Source organism: Pungitius pungitius, chromosome 20 (genome assembly GCF_949316345.1).
Source record: "Pungitius pungitius chromosome 20, fPunPun2.1, whole genome shotgun sequence".
Lineage (NCBI taxonomy): Eukaryota > Metazoa > Chordata > Actinopteri > Perciformes > Gasterosteidae > Pungitius > Pungitius pungitius.
This window is the reverse complement of record NC_084919.1, coordinates 15,003,182-15,021,555: the sequence shown is the minus strand read 5'-3', so window position 1 is coordinate 15,021,555 and position 18,374 is coordinate 15,003,182. Positions and strand designations below refer to the sequence as shown.

The following is an 18,374-nucleotide window of genomic DNA, read 5'->3' as shown; positions in this document are numbered from 1 at the left end:
CACTGTTTTTAAAACACAGGGGAGACAATCAGTCTGATGCTCTTCAGCCGCGCTTGTTACTGGCCGGCACGGTTCCCTGAACCCCTCCCCCCAGCTTCCCCCTCTGCAGCTGAGCTAATCACACCCTGCCACCACAGTATTGTACATCTATTACTTTTTTTTATTTTGACATTACATCTCATTTAGCTAAATGTTCTATCCCAATACCATACACAAGAACCAAGTCGAGGGTGTGGTTAAAAACAATGAGTTGGTTTGTTTACACTCTGACAGAAACCCATAACAATGAAAGAAATGTAACAAGGCTGTCATTATCAACATCCACATGAATGTTAAAGTCATCCACTATAATTACCTTGTCCGTTTTAAGGCTGAAAGTCTTTCAAAATGAGTTATATTCCAAGTTAGGCTTAAGGTTTATTGAAAGGCAGGAGTAGCTGCCACTCCACCCCCTCGGGGTGTGCCTAGAGGGATATGAGTATTAACATGACTTGAGGGGTCACTGAAATATTCCCCATTCTATAGCCACGTTTCAGTAAGACAAAATATATCAACGTAGTGATCAGAAAATAGTTCATATACTAAAACAGCTTTAGATGACAGGTTTTTAATACTCAAAAGTCTCTTTAATTCTCCTATTTGGTTGCACTGTTACTGGTTTACCTTTGATTAAGTAATGTAATACAACTCCTCGGTTGTTAACCTTTGATTTAAATCACTGTGTCCGTGGGACAGAGACGGTTTCTATGGAGTTAATTATGGTTTGGGCGAGTGACTGCTCGGAAGGAAGCGCAGAAGAATGCGACTCTGCTTCCTGGTCGGAACTCTGGGTCAGATTCTTAGAAATGAGTCCAGGTCCATCCAAAGTTGGATGGATGCCTAATCAGACCAGGCTTTCCCCAAAACGTCTTTCCGTGATCTACGAAGCCTACATTATTCCCAAATGAATGCAATTCAACCGGACTTGAGTACGCAGGAAAGCAAACAATATAACATCACTCCAATAGTGTTTCTAGGCCAAGAAAAAAACTTGTTGAACTTGCTGGACAGATTTGTGACTCATGTGGACTGATTATTCCCGGAAGCTTGTTGATATCTGGAGACTACTAACCGTCTCTACTGACTGTCCTCTCCCGAGGAGCCATTTTTGGGAGCTACAAGACATTGAGAGGTAAACAAATTTAATTACCATCCTAGTAACACTACTTGAGCTTTTCTTGCCAGTGGTTATTATGCTTCCATTGAAACTGTTGCTAACAAACTTTTTTTTTTATTGGACACCTTTTATTGGGTTTATAATGGTAATGGGAAACACTGTTAAGCAACCAATCTGAGAAAGCAGTATACATCTTCAGGCAGGGTGTTATTACTGTAACTGACAATAATCATTAAAAAAAGGCACTTTACAAAGAGCTTCAAAAACAGAACAAAAAATGCTGATGAGGAGACACAAGACAAAATAAACAGAACCATAATCTGATGGTTCTAGGAGGGGGCTATAAATAGAGGTAGAAATGTTGCAAGGTGCATTAAACGAGATTCAGAGTATTAATAAGACAGAAAACAATATCTTCCACGAAGCTATATGGAAACGTCTGCCTGAACCATAACTGAAGTCACTCTCCATCTGTCCTCGAGGCTTTTTGTCCACGCAGCAGAGGTGACGTGTACGTTGACGGGGTAAACTGTTTCAAAGTCCACTTGTCGCTCTCGCAGGAGCTTCCTGATCTCTTTTACCATAATTTTACCATAATTAACACACACAGTAAAATAGAACTCTGGATTTGCGTGTATGATCTTGTTGTTTTCCCTTGTTATCGGCCAACATAATTCCCTCTGGCTGAAATGGCTCCCAAAACTTGTTTCCCTACATTCTCTTCGGAATCATGGTTAGTACGATGTCTGTTACACGCTCACACAGCAGACTATCTGGCCAGTCTCCCAAAATAACGTAAGAATAACATGTGACACATGATTTGGGGAAAAGAGGTGAAATTACGTTACATTAATTACATTACATGTCATTTAGCTGACGCCTTTATCCGAAGTGACTTACAATGCATTTCAAAAAAAGTGAAATGACAACTTTTTTGGGGGGGGCGGTATGTAGTGGGTCCAAATTCAACCCATCTACTTCAAAGCGTCAGGTGTGGAGTCCCTCATCGTTTCTAAACAGTGTAATGAAGCTAACATCTAGTCAGTAATAAGTACGTTTTAAACCAGGTGGAGTGGATTTAACACCACAGAAAAGTGAGCATCCACCTGGAAAGTTAATCTCTCAAAGGAAGCATAAGTGGATAATACATGAGGGAACTGCAGAAACAGACAATTCAATTCATATTAGTGTTGAAAACAGCAAAGATGAGTGGCATTTATGATTCATACGGTTCGATGTCTTAGTGTTTTTTCTCTTACTTTTGAAAGGTTTGTCTGAGAGCAATGTTTACAGATTTCTCTGGATTCAGCGACAAGTTCTCTAGCGATTTTTGCATTGTTTTCCGTGTTAGCTTTTAGCTCCTGATGGAGCTGGACTGATTTGCACATAATGCTTTTTTGACGTATTTTTTTTAATTTTTGGCCTCCTGGAAGCATTTTGAAAAAAAAAGCTTTGGCTGCAGCACAACATCAAACGACGTCTTGGAGTTCCAAACTTCTACATGTGCAATACTGTTACGTTCCCCAGTTTCTGTGTCTGCTTGTTGTCTCCCCTTTCCAACAGGTGATTCCAGGAGCCAGATTGGAGACCTGGCCCCACCCACTCGTCAGGGGCAGAACATATTACTCCCAGCCTCTGAGGGATATAAGAGGTCACACTTGTAGTGGCTCACGCTCTCTCTGGTGCCCTGTTTGGGGGTAGTAAGCGTGATAGGTGACTCTGATTGTGTTCTGTGACTTTTGTTCTGTATTGTTGTGAGAGCGTATTGTCAGTTCTGTGTTTTGCCTATTCGTTTTGTTCCCAGGGAAAAGGGGAAGCACCTTGGGAGTGCGTAGGCAAGCTGCCCATGGGCCTACACCACCCGTAGTCATTCCTCCTGTCTAGAGACACTAGGCAAGACCTGGGCGGACCAGCCCTCTGTATTTTGGTTAGTGAGCCTTGTTAGTGCTCAAAGTTAGGTTAGTTTTGGGGGGGGGGGAGGTGTTTCAGGTCAGGTAGGCCAGAGATACGGTTTTGCTTTGTTCTTTGTTTTGGTTCCGTCCAGCCCCTTTTCCCAAGCAACCCGTATACATACATGTTTATCTGTTTTAATAAACATTTCCTTTTTACGGGTAAACTGTGTTTGATCATCAGTGCACCCACACACACTGCACCTTTTTCACCCAGGCTGCATTGAGGTCACGAGCGGCGGGTCGTTGCGTTGCCTCCCCCTACAAGCAACGTAACAAATACTCAGCAATAATCCTTGGGATACATGTACCCTCGCACACATGTCCTCTGACCGGTTTGGTAATGACAAATCCTTGTGTTGCACGTGTGCTCCTTCTAGCTGCGATGACACTGTCACAGGCAGCAGGATTCTTGGTGCTCCTCCTGGTAATACAGCCGTGTCTACAGAATCAGACTTACAGAGAGTCTGTGAGTTCATTCTTTGAGATGGGAATATCATCTAATACAACACTTAACGTAAGTGAAGATGTGAAATATATGTGGTTTGTAGTTTTGCAAGTATTCATATAAGTGTTGACAAACAAGTACCGTCAGCTCCTCATTGATTTCTGCAGGAACCGGTGTGTACAAAAGCGTCACACATTAATGCCAGAGAAAAACGAGCGGGTGAGTCCCATTGTGATATCAACAGAAAACGGCAGTCCAAAACCTGTCCTAAACTCTTCTCTGGAGAGAGTTCAGTGTCTAATTATGTCCGTCCATGTGTCCACAGTTCCAATGAGTTCGTTTGATTACATATTACAAGTTGTTATCAACACCTCTGACCCGCGGAGCCTCCGAGCGCTTGTGAGCAACCTCAGACCTCCTCTACTGGTTAACACATCCTTTGAAATTACCAGCATCAACACCACAACAGGTACAATGTCCTTCCACTGTGGTACCACAGTGTTATACGTTATATAGCACCACTGAGCTTGTCGTTACTTCACGTGCTGTAGTGTGTTCACCGATTGAGGAAGCATACCAGTGCAGATGTGAGGAGAGCTACGCTTGGTCATCTAACCACTGCGTTAACCAAAATGCGTGCGATGACATCATCGGTGGCACGTGTGGATGCCTTAGCGCCCTTCCAGCTGACGGCCAGTACTGTCAGCCAAACGCCAGTGGAGCAGGTAGGCCCCGCTGTGCAGCACAAACGCATCAGTCTCGGTCCATACATGTTGTAATGTTCAGCCTTCTGTTTATTAAGAAGTCACGCATAAACATTTGTGCACTGTGGTCTTCTATTCCTCACATATAGCATCACACGGTAGAGAAAAGCTATACTGCCACCTTGTAGTTACTGAATAGAATGCCTATCATTACACATATGTCATCACATCTGCAGAAAAAAATAACTGCGGCATGGTTCGTTTAGATTCTTTTAACACTGTACATTAATACTTGTTCTTCTTTCTATTCATCTGATTTGATGTAGCATCGCAGTGTGCAGCTGGTATCACTAGAGGTGTGACCATCATGGACTGTACATAAGAAGTGAACATATTCACTCAGGTCACACATTGGTCCTTAAGCTGCCCTTTAACACTTTGAATATGGAATTTTGGCTGCAGGGGAAAGACTTTGTCACGCCATGTACAGGTAGCTGTAGCAACTGATTTATCCCATAAGCCCCGCCCTTAAGTGCACCCTACTCTACCGTTTATTCTACTCTAAATAGACCATCAATTACTAAATTAACATCATGCTGTATTGAAGACTGAGACCATAAACTCATGTTTACAATGTTTGCTGAGGGAAAAATGATTGTGTTCAAAAATGATTTGGGTAGACTTGAAGAAGAGTCAGAGTGGGAAAAGTTTCAAAACGTAACTAAAAGCGTTGTCGCCTCTCATTGGTTAAACATGCTGGTGTTTGATTTGTTATAACTGTCCATTTTGTAGTTCTAATGCATTAGCTTCCACAACAGCAGGTGTTGTTTTGTACAACTTAGAACCTGGTACGGCCTCCATTTTGTTTTACTGAGGGGGCTCTTATTAAAAGCCCCACATTGTGGTGAGGTAATAAAAACGACTTGGTCTCGCTCTATGTTACGAGTTACGAATACACATTGTCATTAGGCTTGCTCGTCTTTATTTATAACATCCTTCTAAGCATTATCATTTCAACGTGGACATTCTGTAATTTCAAGTTTGTGCAAGTGTTTTATAGTACATTCATGCATTTCTACAATGTCAAAGGAGAAGTAGAGTCACTTCCTGGGAGGAGTTTCCCCTGCAATTAATTAGAGCGAGTACAGTGTTTTAAGACATTTCCGTAATGGCTTTATTTCTCGGAACTGGGAGTTGCCGCTTTGGTTTAACAGGAAGTGAGCGGAGAAAGAAAAATGCTGTGAAGATGCAACTGTTGTTAAGGCGAAGAGTTATTTACTGCGAACACAACATCTTATATCCATGGAAAACTTTATGCATACCCTGTAAAAGAAATTAATTAAACAACACGTTTTAAATACATTCTAACAAAACAAAGGTTGAGTGTCCTCTAAACAATTTTGCAGATGAACGTCAAGAAATAATGTTAAAAGGGATTTTAGTATGAAATAATACTATAATATGACAAGGCCTCAGGGCACCTGTGTCCGGATTGGAAAAAGTCAGAATGTGAACAACTAAACAACTCAACTCAAGGAGCCTATGTGTGCGATGCACAGCCGTGATGATGCCCTTTTCTTGCACCTTGTGCCGGCACAATGACATTTCAAAATGAATTACACTGTACTATGGGACTAAAAGTTCTGGCGTTTGTCCTTATTTTCCCAGACACAACCCCAGAGCCACCGCCCCTGACACCAGCCGGTATGTCACATTAAATGTAGAGAATGAAGATCTGTGTGTGTGGCATTATAAAATCAAGACTGCAACATCACAAAATGTATTGATAGGTGTAAAATGAAAAGTATGTATATTTGTTTGGTGGTAATAGATTTTCTGTCATGTTCTTCTCCACAGACCCGGTGGACATTGAAATAGTCGTTGACTTGCGCTTCCCAGTCTCTAGTGTGTCATCAAATTTCATTCAGATGTTTCAGGACAATCTGACACGTTTGTCATTCCCCCAAACCCTCACTAGATCTTTAATAGTAATAGGCTTCAACTTCACCACAGGTAAGAACTGTTGCTGCTTATTTGTTCATTGACGTGGCTTTTTTAAGAGGGGATTGATCAGTGATCACTTCAAAAGGGTGTTTCCCGGACTCCCTCGGAGGACTGCATTGTCAGTGTGAGGAGCAGTTTGCTTGGTCATGTGACAGGTGTGACATCTACAGTGCGTGCAGTAATGCGACCAATCAAACCTGTGGGTGCATAAAAGGACTTCCCTCAGGTGGAGAGTTCTGTGAACCAATTGCAAGTAAGCATTGCTATTTCCTATCCGTCAGATAAAAGACAATAAATAACTAGCAACGTTGAACGGGCCTTCGCCACCCCTTGCGTGTCGGGGAGCAGCAGTCAGCCGGACACGTGGTCAAAAAATGAAAAAAAAAAGAAGAAACATTAAGTGCCTTACTCAGGAATTGAACCTGAGTCCACGGCTGATGCAAACTACATCAGTTACAGCTCTCTGTTTCTTATATCAGCCAGACAAGTGATTAAAAAGAGGAAGAAAAAAAAGAACAACTTTATTGGTCAGCCAGGAATTGTACCTGAGTCTACAGGTATCTAAACATGGATCTAACCTCTGACCCCTGGCTTTCATGCAACTGCGCAATTAAATATACCCACCATATCAAATGTGGTGGATCACCTCCATTCAGTCAAGGCAAGGAATGCTATCTGTGGGAGCTCTTCATTTGCAGTTATTTAGTTATTCATTATTAAATGTTATTGTTTAATCCTTTAGGTTGATATAATATCAAGACTAAGAGTTTTTGTAGTCAATTACCGAGCGGTCTCTGAAAAGGGACAGTCAGACCTACAGGGGGACTTCCTGCTTGAGTCATCAGCTTTACCTCCGCTGCTGTCGTTGCCCAGCAATCTGCTGCACTTAAAAGTGAAAGCCGTAAAACCTGAAGAAACATATAAAGTACAGACCGAGAATGATCTTCTCCTTATTTCACTTAATTTAGTAAGATACGCTTCTCCTCCAGGGCATTATGTATTGGTAAATTAAAATTAAATCAGTTAAGTCATGTACTTTCAGCTAAAAGTAATGTTGCAATCTTAAGGCAGAGGAGATTCCAGCAATGTTGTCAATGAATTTCTGTATTCTGTATAAACTATATATAAAATTCTAAGAGCCTTAGTATGATATTAGTCAACATCTAAAGTGTGAAAGTTAAGTCATTAACCTCACCAAGGAGAGTAAACTGGATTTCTTTGTTATATCACGCGGATAAAAAGAGAAGAAAAAAAAAATATGCCTCTTACAGGAATTGAACCGGGTCCATGGCTTCGTTGGCTTGGAGCAAACCTCTAGGCCATCGGCTCTCGCGCAATTGTGCAATCAAAACGTCACTCCACCCGACACGCAAAGGGGTGGTGAAAGCCCGTTTAATGCTGCTAGCAGCTTTAATTAGAATTGTCTTTTAAATTAAAGATGTGTCCCTTTTCCAAGTGTAATATCAAAGTGTGGTGATGTAGTACATTCAAACAAACTGTGCAACTTATAAAATATAGTAGTAACTACCTCGGACATGTCTACATCTTTATCTACTCAGAACGATCTTCTGTTTCTCTTCCTGCTTACAGACTTTAGAGCATGTTCTAATACAACAACAACTCCGAAACCAACAAGTAAGACTCGAAGATATTATAGAAGTGTTTACAAATAGGATTTAGGTCACACTTAACAAACAGATGAATGTCTTAGTTTTTTTTCAGATTCATTAACTATTATTATAGATCATTTGGTGAATTCTCAATTTGACTGTTTTCTACTTTTCTGACATTGTTTTTCATTCTTGCAAAAAGAGTTTGTTTATGACTCAAATATAATTTAATCAATATCGCTTCTTGGTTTACATTTGCTCAATAACTTTTTGTAATTTATTTTCCCTTTCGAGGTCTTCGGATAAATATTAAAGCTTTTAATATCATCTTTTCAGATTCAACAACGGTTATAAACACAACACCTATGACAAATACCACGAGTAAGTGTGTAAAAAATACATAATACAAATCCAGCCTTGAGTAACTGTAATTGTATGTAAAAAAGACAGTGTTTTCTTTCCGGATTCAACAACTACAGTTGTTACCAGTAGGTATTTTAAAATCACCAATAGAATTACCACTTCCTGTTTGGCAAACCTGAAATACTTTATGTAATATTTTTTGCTCTTTCAAGGGTTTCAGTTTAATATTCAAGCATATAAAATCATCTTTCAGATTCGACAACAGCCGTCAACACAACACCTACAACAAATACTTTGAGTACTTGTAATTGTATGTAAAAAGACAGTTCCTATACAAACAGCATTTGTTACCAGTGGGTTTTTAGAAATAACTAATAGGATAACTGGCAATTACTGAAATACTATTGTAATAATCAACGTTTAAAGTTTTATAATCAACCTTATGAAATCATCTTTAGAAAATCAGAAGCCATTTATTGCCACATATGTTAAACATAGATGAATTTGACTTGCATTGGTGCAGTATAAGAATCAAATAATCAAAAAGAATCAAGTAAGAGAAAGTAAAATAATATTGAAAATGTATATGACACAATAATGGTTAGACCTTTTTAGCTTTAGAGTTTATGCATTTGTAATTTAATTTGCTGCATTCCAAAACTTCCTGTTTCACGCAACATCCATGTCTACCTTTATTCCAGCTCCAAACACAAACTTTACAATGGCTAGTACCTCGCCTACACCCACTACCACCACTACTCCAACAGCAGTTTCTACCACCATCTCCACAAGTACCTCGCCTACACCCACTACCACCACTACTCCAACAGCAGTTTCTACCACCATCTCCACAAGTACCTCGGCTACACCCACTACCACCACGGCGGCTCCAACCACTACGTCCAGCAACACTATTATAGGTGTTGGTACAGGTATTGTTTCAATGCAGTAAAGAATTCTGCTATGGATCCATTTATAATCACCAAATATGACTTATAATTAATTACATTGCTTGGAACAGGTGCCTAAACACCACTATTCCAATGTCATATTTGATAGTCACCTCTAGTAAGGGCAAAATGCTGAAATTTAAACATGGTAATATCACTTATTGGACCAAGGAAGAGAACAAAACATATCTGATTCTCTCCTGCTGAGGTGCAGATAATTCAATCGGGCACTTAAATAATGATGTGCCTGTCTGCCAAAGTGCATCCATTCAAGTGAAACCCTAATGAGTGGCTTAATATAAAATGTATATTCACGCAACTTTGGAGGTGACTATGAAGGAAACTATTTTGCCACATTGACGCCACATACCCCAAGAATATCCTATTTTGCCAAGTGTGATTGATGTACAACCCGTCCTGAATTTCAGGGCATGTTAAGCACCTGACATTTTTTCCTCTAATAGGAAAAAGCAAAGAGATTTGTACTCAGGCAATTCATATATCTAAAATAAAAAAATGCAATGTTTGTCATTAAGTACTGTTCAAGCATTGCATATATTTTTTCAGTTTAAACACAGTTCGTGTGCCATTTTTAACATGTCAATAGTTCAACTTGTGTGTACTAAGTGTACTAAATTGTGTGTTAAGTCATCTGGCAAATAGCACTAAATACAGATTGAATATTGGCCTGCACATTTAAATTCTACTAGCCACATTAAATTACACACCCTTAATTGTGAAACAAGTTAAAATGTTTTTATCCCTTTTATTCAAATAGATTCCAAAGTGAGTCGTGGTTTCTTGTCTACCTGAAATAAGGGGTTTTATTGCATGTGAAATTCCCTCTCTGGAAGGCCCTACACCAGAACGAGACCAGCAAAAACAGTCAGAATCGATAGTTCAGATTTCTTACCTTACGGCCTTAATCATCTTACATGTCGTTTTCATGTGTTTCTTTAACGATTCTGTTTCTTCACAGTAGATTATGTTTTTCCCCAATAACAACAAAATGTATTGACTTTTTGTTCATGTATTTTATCTCTTTTAAATGAACAGGCCTCAATGTGGAAATGTCTGTTGAATTAAACAGGACATTCAACAACAACTTAAACAATAAATTAAGTGATGAATACAAGACACTTGAGTCAAGTATTAATAAAGTGGTAAGTCCATTAATAACACTGCATTAAATTGATTCTTGTTTTTCCCATTTCTTCATGTTCCTAAATTGATATTATTAACCACATTTCTCCCACAGTTAGTTAACCAGTATCAAGGATTCACAGGGTTTCTCGGAGTTTTTGTGACCGGTTTCAGGTAAAGGCAATTTTGCCATCAAAAATGTTTTTAGTTGATGTACAAAATTTTACACCCCGGCGATGACTTGTCTTTGTTCAAACAGAGAAGGAAGCGTAATTACAGAGTTTACTGTTCAGACAACAAAAATTATTGGGAGTGAAGTGGCGATAGCAAATAAAGAGCTCATCAGTGCAATGAAGGCTATTGCTCCTGTGATTGGCTCAGTTACTGCAGTGTTCAACAGTAAGTTTAAGAACCAAAGTAAGTATTATTCACCTTTATTGAATTTTAATCTGATATATTTTAAATCTTTTAAAGGTAAAATCTCTATAAACCTCATGAACACATCACCTATTTTCACTGGCCAAACCCTGACGCTGATGTGTAACGTTTCTGAGAGGTTGGATATAGGAGAAATTTCTGGCTTTATTTGGAAATTTAATGGAAATAGAATAAATACCAATCAGGTATCATCATCACCATCTGGCTTGACCTCAATCCTTACAGTTAAGAATGTCGTCCCTCTTGATATTGGTAAGTCATAGCTTTCTGTAGTTGTTAACTAATAAACAATCAATTACCATGAAATCACTTTGCAAGCATAAAGTATTTATGATCAGTGATGATTGGCAGTTGGTGGTAACATTAGGGTATCAATGCGTGTGAATTGGCGAATGATGACCTTTTGTATTAAATCACTTTTTAGTGGTTTGAAGACTTATATCTATATTGAATATTTCTTTAGAAGAACAGTCCATTTACTATTTTACACTAATGCTGTGGCTGGGTTAAAGTTCTAAATTGATCAACATGGACAACACTCGGAAACAGTCTAATAGTCTAATGCCTCAAAATGTGAGCAATATTTACTAAAGGAATTTAAATAAACCCTTTATGCAGAAATCCCTGAGAATCAATTATTAAAATGCTTCAATAAGACTACATTTACCATCAACACTGATTGGACATCCTCTTAGGTGCCACATTTTCCTTTTCAACTGGCGTACTAGCTACAGTCATCTGGGAAAGTAATGTCAATGTGGCAGTGTCAACATGTTTAGTCTAAGATACATTTAAAGGTTAAAGTTTAAAAAAAAAGTTAACATTGTTTCTTTATTTCACACCAGACAATGTAATCATTGACATTTGTTTCTCTTATTCACAGGACTTTACGAATGTACTACGACGGGCGGAATCATATCGTACAGTCAAAAAAGAGCTGTAACCAATATTGAACCAGCTCCCACCATACGACTAAAGAGACAAGTCAATGTTAAATGTGATGGGGGGGGGCAAGTAACAAACATTACATGCTGTGTGCAATCCACCTATATGGTCAAATGGATCAGTGGTTCAGAAAATTTGACCTCTAGTATGTATAATGGTATGTATGACCTCTGGTATGTATAAAAATTCCTCAACCTATATATACATACATACATACATATATGTATACATACATATATGTATGTGTGTATGTATATGTGTATGTATGTATATATATATATATATGTATATATATGTTTATATATATACAGTATATATAAATGCATATATATGTACATATATGTGTGTGTGTGTGTGTGTGTGTGTGTGTGTATATGGACTCAGCTGTTTTACAGTTTCTCTCATTAACACTGACAAATGTTCACAGATCCCTCTACCAAAATGAACTGCGTCAACTATACATACCCCCTAGAGAGCTGCAGCCAGCCACCAGTTTTCACTTGTAAAGTTAATAATTTGGAATATGAAGATAAAACAGAGATTACCATTTTCACAGACGGTAAGAGCAACTCATGCTGCGCTCACACCAAAAGTGAAGCAAATTTTCACAAACGCTTTACTTGCTTGAGTGTACGCGGCAGACTAGTTGTTATTAAATTGCTTCATTTGCTCCTGAATTTTACGCTTTTTCATGTCTTTCACTTCCTCCACGCCTGGATTCTACTCGTGCGAATAGTTTGCTCAGCTTTTGGTGTGAACTGAACATTAAAGGTTTTTTTGTTTTTATAATCTGTTTGTGTGATATTAATTGATTATTTAACTCTTTAGGTGTTACATGTAGAAATCCTCTGTACGGTGATGGAAAAGAAGGCACAATATCAAGCATAGACTGTGACCCAGGTCTAGAAGGGTTCAGGAGCGCGCGGTGTGTGTCAAAAAACTGGACCGTTTTGGAAGACACCTGCATCGTACCAAAAATCAAGGAGTTGTTATTTGCATCAGAGGTAGGGAATCCATTATGCTACTTCACCAGTATGTGGCTTCAAGTTTTGGTCTGTGTCATAGCATCATCATCAGGTCAATCAGTACTTTGACATAGTCACTAGTCTGCTAAATTGAATTGAAAGGATTTTATATAAAACATACTGTAAGACAACTGGTAAGTGATGTTTCTATTATTATAAATTGTTTCTGTGATGGCAGGTCTGTGCCATATCCTGCGCTTAAGGTAATATCAGCGTCAGACTTGCAGTTGATAATCAAAAGCTTTTTCTTAGTGCTGAGTCAGGGAGTCATTTTCCTGTTTTGGTTGAAGACTGCAAGGTCAAAGGGCAAGCAGGATGTGCCAAGCAGGCAGACACCAGTCTGACAAGGATGGGGTTTAGGGACACACCAGAGCACCATACAACACACACACACACACACGTTGGTCATTATGTTTACATTGCGATTAGAAGACCCTCACATTAGATCTTGTGTTGCGAGGAGAGGACCTGCTCCTCCTCTACGCCTGTTAAGAGCCAATAGAAATCTTTTATTTTCTAACAAGAATTATAAAACATGATGTTCTTCCTGATGTTAGTTTTTCTTCTGGCCTGCCAGCCGACAGAACTGCTTCTGCCTTTGCAAATGCAGCGCTGTTACTTGACCTGTGATCTGACAAATAAATCTCCCAGAACGAGAAAAGTTGTTTGGCGGAATTCTTCCAGACGTCCCCATTCGGGCTTCCAAATTTTGAACATGTTCCTTCGATGCATTCATTCGTTCGTTCCTTTGTTTTCCAATTCTATCAGTTGCCGATGCCCCCACCAAATAGTATGAAACAATATTTATCTAATGTTACTACGAGGTAATTCCATTTGTGTTGAGTTCAGAAAACCTCATTTTACCGCAGCCGAACCTGAGAGTCTTCCCCACACACTTCTGGTTCTCCCCTTTCTCTCTTCCTCCCAGTTAACGTTTATTTATATGATTCATTTAATTACTGACAAACTTCAAGATGTACAACCAGGACCTTCAGTAATTGGATGAAGAAATATTTAAGTAATAAGCTGTCAGATGCAGCAGGCTACAGGTACAGCAGCTGTCTATAGCTAAACTATTAAGTATCTGCTGGCAGATACCTAATATTAAAGGACGGATTGATATCATCCTTAAGGCTAGCCCATTTTTCCATCCTGCCCTACAATCTGTAGCAGTTTCTAGAAGCCAGAGGAAAAACATCACTGCATTTGTTATGAATTATTTTGATTTTGTTTTTAATGTTTCATTCTTTTAGCGTTTGACTGAAGAAACAGTGGCAAACTTTGTAAAAAATCTAAGCACAGCTGTCAGAGATGAACAAAGTAGTATTTTGAAGTCACCTGGAACCATATCCGCTATTATTGACATCTTGAAGAACATTGCAACTCATATTGGTGAGATTGTCACTGGGGATCTTTTCCAGGTAAGTTAAACCTTCTGTTCTTTAGACTCTTAACATAAGTTATATGTGTACTTTTTATTATGTATTCCCCTCAAAATGAAATATCTCTTTACCTCCAGGGTGTACTTGAAACAGTTGATGTCATTATTGGTGATGATTCAAGACAGTCCTGGGCAACTCTAAACGCAAATGAAACCAGAAATGCAAGCTCAAGTTTATTGGGCTCAATGGAGTTTCTCGCTGGTAGACTGGTCGGGGAGGTGGCCTTGCAGACTCAACGGATCCTGTTAAACAGAACATCATTCAACAACTCCTTTAGGGCAGATTTTAATTCCAGCATCTCTATAAATATACCAGAGATCAACCTTTCTGACGTCTTTATAACCACCATCACCTTTTCTACACTTAACAATGTAATGCCAGTGCGAAACTCCAGCAGCAATGAGAGCCAAGTTGTAGACCTTGCCGTCAACGCTGCTGTTGTGCTAGTTAAAATAAATGTAACAATTCAAAATGTTACTCTGAGCTACAGCAAGCTGAACATGTCGTTGTCTCAGGGCCCACAGTGCGTCTTTTGGAACTTTACACTCTTTAATAATCTTGGCGCTTGGGACAGTGAGGGCTGTACATTTCTTTCCGACATAAACAACACGGTAACCTGTAACTGCAACCATCTCACCTCCTTCTCAATTCTGATGGCAACCAACATCCCTCCAGAAATCAGATTTGCCTTGGATGTAATAACCTATGTTGGTGTTGGGATATCACTGGCAAGCCTAGTAATATGTCTAATAATTGAAGGATACGTTTGGAAAGCCATGACCAAAAATAGCACTTCATTCATGCGTCATGTTTCCATCGTTAACAGTGCCGTGTCTCTGTTGATTGCAAACATCTGTTTCATCATCGGAGCCTCTATTGCAGATAATTCCCTTGAAAACCCAAAAGGGGATCATTTGGTTCCAGTTGGTCCATGCAGCACAGCAACATTTTTTGGGCATTTTTTCTACCTAGCTCTGTTCTTTTGGATGCTGGTGTCAGGCCTACTGCTCTTCTACCGGACTGTCATGGTGTTCTCTCACACGTCCAAGTCAACCATGTTGGGGATTGGCTTTGCATTAGGCTATGGGTGCCCCCTGATTATAGCGGTTATCACTGTTGCTGCCACAGCACCAGGAAAAGGATACATCAGGAAAGAAGATGCCTGTTGGCTCAACTGGTCTGAGACAAAGGCCCTGCTGGCGATGGTGATACCTGCCTTGACCATAGTTTCGATCAACCTTTTAATAGTGTTCGTGGTCGTGTTCAAAATGCTACGAAGAGGTGTGGGAGACGCTGCCCAAGCAGATGAGAAGCACACAGTGGTGGTCATTCTAAGGTGTGTGGTCATTTTGACTCCTTTATTCGGACTGACATGGGCTTTAGGAGTCGGAACCATGATAACTTCAACAAATCAGGGAATCCACATTGCCTTCGCCTTCTTCAATTCACTACAGGTATTTGCCACAGTTGAAATGACGGTTGTGATTGAATAATTACGTAGCAGAATATTTGTGTAAAAAAATTCTAAAGAAATGTGCATGTCATCCATCTTTCTTTAGGGTTTCTTCATTTTAGTGTTCGGGACCCTATTCGATTCAAGGGTATGTTGGCTTTCAAAACATTATTTTACATGTTAAAAAATGGACTCAATTGCTTCTGTAAGAGATATATAGTTAATAGGTAATACTATAGCTTAGCATCGAATAGCAGCTAATGACAACAAGCATTATTGTACTGTAATTTGACAAGATTTTTATTGTGCTTGCAGATCCGTTCAATCCTGTTAAAAAAATTACCTACATCAAGCACAGGCTCAAATCATACATCAAGGGTAAGTCATTTTATATCCCAAACTGTTACATAACATCTTTTAAATTACATAGTTTTTCTTTGTTCCGTATGAATTTTTATTGTAGATTCATCTACACACAAAAATCTCAAGTCTCTGAAGCATTCACTTCATTTTACATCCATTCATTTTTTTCTACCATAGATTACAAATGGTGGCGTTTCCTCTCACAGCGGATTAAACTGGATAAAACGACTGCTCAGAAAAAGAAGTAGTTCTTTTAAATTTAGTCATTTTTTCATTTGTTTGAATTAGCTGTTAACAATTTTTTCTCATCTTTTAGAAATCTACCATGTGTCAGAAGCAGCAACATCAAGCAGCACCAGTGCAGCAGAGTCCTTTATCAATACCTGAGTCAACATTACGTGTATTTAATGACAGTTTCAAAAAATCAGGCAGTTTTGTTTAAAAAAACAAACTAAAAGGGCACCAAGTTCCGTTGAATATTCCCAGTTTTCTAATGAGAAGAACTAGAAAAGCAAGAATGACGTGTCTGAACTTAAAGTTTTGAGCTGTTCAATGACAATTAACTTTCTAAACATATATCTTGTTTTTCTACTTTTTCTTGGTTTGGTAAGAAGCGCAAAAGCAAGTAACAAGTAAAGATAATAAGTCATTACATATAGGTAGACTCAAGTAGTGAATTATACAACAACGGCTCATCATGATTACAATTGAATTTTTTCGACCTATCTGAAAACGTACAGCTGGGGATTTAACCTTCCTCTTTTGTTAACTTACTGTTACAATCTCTTATGTTAATTGGTCAGTTTTGCCACATGTCTTAAATCAGCTGTAAAATACAAAGAAAACCTCAAACATATTGTCACAGTTTGGGTCCGTGTCCTGTTTTATTTTGTAGTGTATCATGTCTCCCTGCCTTGTCCTGTCTTGTCTGCAGTGTCGATGATTGATTGAATACAGGTGGAAACAATCACCTGCACCTCCACTGTGAATTTAAGTCATGTCAGTCTCTTGTCATGTCATCGAATGTTGGCTGTGTGCATGTTGTCTTGTTCGTTGTGTCTTTGTTTTTTTCTCTTGATTTTTTTTAATTTTTGGACTTTCGAGTTTGGGATTTATTAAAAAGTCATTTTCATTCAACTCTGTGTTTGAGTCCTGCCTCTGCCTGCACGCACCAGCCTGACGCATATATGAAAAGCTCTCATACACATATGAAATGCTCACACATACTAGTGAAATGTGCTCATGTATACAACTCAAATGCTCTTGCATAATATTGTGGAATATAACGGTTCAGTGGTGAACACGAGTATAACAATTAAAAGGAAGGCCTTTCTTTCAACTGAAGGAAACAGGAAGTCCACACCAGGAAGTGCATGTGCTGTTACTGGATTTGAGGTAGTACTTCAACCATAATGCATTTTCACCTGATCCTCTTCTTCAAGTCCAAACACGCAATGAAGAAGATATGGTTTGAGGAACCGGGTATACTGGATTCATTGAATGAACTACATCTATTTTGTCTTCATTATGTTTATTTACAAAGAATTGAAGGGCAGTAACAGAATTTATCAACCAGTGGAACAACCACGACCTGTCCACACAGGAGGGGGGGGCTCTTCAGCTGTGGCATACCCTGGTCATAAACAATCTAGGAATCCATCCTTTTACAAATTACATTTTTGATGACGATAACTACTGTAGCATTGACGAAGAAGGGCCATTACCTGTACTTCAAACTAATTATGTCTTCAACTTTTCTGTCAGAAAAGGGCTACGGGAATGCAGACACCAAGTGCCATGGCCTAATGTGGGTTACCTGTGATAGCAGAATGTACGCTGTCTGAATCATCAGGGGTCAGCTGTCCACTGATCAATCTTTGGGGTTCTATTAGAAAAAATAATGAAATTGTAGGTTTGCACTGCGGAATAACAATTTAAACAAATATGAAAAAACGTCTTCTGAATTCCTGTCTATATAAAAACATATAAGAAAGAAAGAAGAAGCAATTCTGTGAGGTACCTCTGGGCTCAATGTCATCCCCAAACTCCTCAGTAGTTGGTTGTCCTCTTTTAGAGTTTGAGGATCCTTCGACAAAAATGACAATGTTTAGCTCAGCACTAAGCACACAGCAATGCCTCTCTTGCTGGATGGTAAAAACAGGTAAATGCGTAATACACCAGGTAGAGACACAGAGCAGAAAGATGAGTCCTTCTCCGCCTCAGTCTCTAAGACGTCAGTTTATAGCTTCCAGTACTTCCTCTGAAAATAAAGGAAAACACCCATATATGACATGATAAAAGATATGAAGTCAGAAATCATATGTATACACCCATACATAAACAAACATAAGTATTTCCTTTATCATTAGGATTTATTTGCA

The 18,374-nt window shown here is 39.0% G+C and overlaps 1 protein-coding gene across 2 annotated transcripts; it reads left to right on the top strand.

Moving 5' to 3' along the window:
- Positions 1-1,103: 1,103 nt before the first annotated feature.
- LOC119194855 (adhesion G-protein coupled receptor F1-like) lies at positions 1,104-17,130 on the top strand. Of its 2 annotated transcripts, XM_062559751.1 has the most exons (24): positions 1,104-1,171; positions 3,486-3,622; positions 3,721-3,772; positions 3,879-4,022; positions 4,105-4,278; positions 5,926-5,961; positions 6,115-6,270; positions 6,347-6,514; positions 7,852-7,896; positions 8,208-8,252; positions 8,936-9,166; positions 10,241-10,347; positions 10,443-10,501; positions 10,587-10,726; positions 10,802-11,017; positions 11,649-11,867; positions 12,138-12,269; positions 12,539-12,714; positions 13,989-14,156; positions 14,255-15,631; positions 15,737-15,778; positions 15,946-16,008; positions 16,171-16,237; positions 16,310-17,130. In XM_062559751.1, the coding sequence occupies exons 2-24, from the start codon at positions 3,491-3,493 to the stop codon at positions 16,378-16,380; spliced, it is 4,020 nt and encodes a 1,339-aa protein (XP_062415735.1). In that variant the 5' UTR covers positions 1,104-1,171; positions 3,486-3,490; the 3' UTR covers positions 16,381-17,130. The 2 variants fall into 2 exon arrangements, with proteins under 2 accessions (XP_062415735.1, XP_037305196.2); XM_037449299.2 differs by having other exon boundaries at positions 1,141-3,622.
- Positions 17,131-18,374: the final 1,244 nt, after the last annotated feature.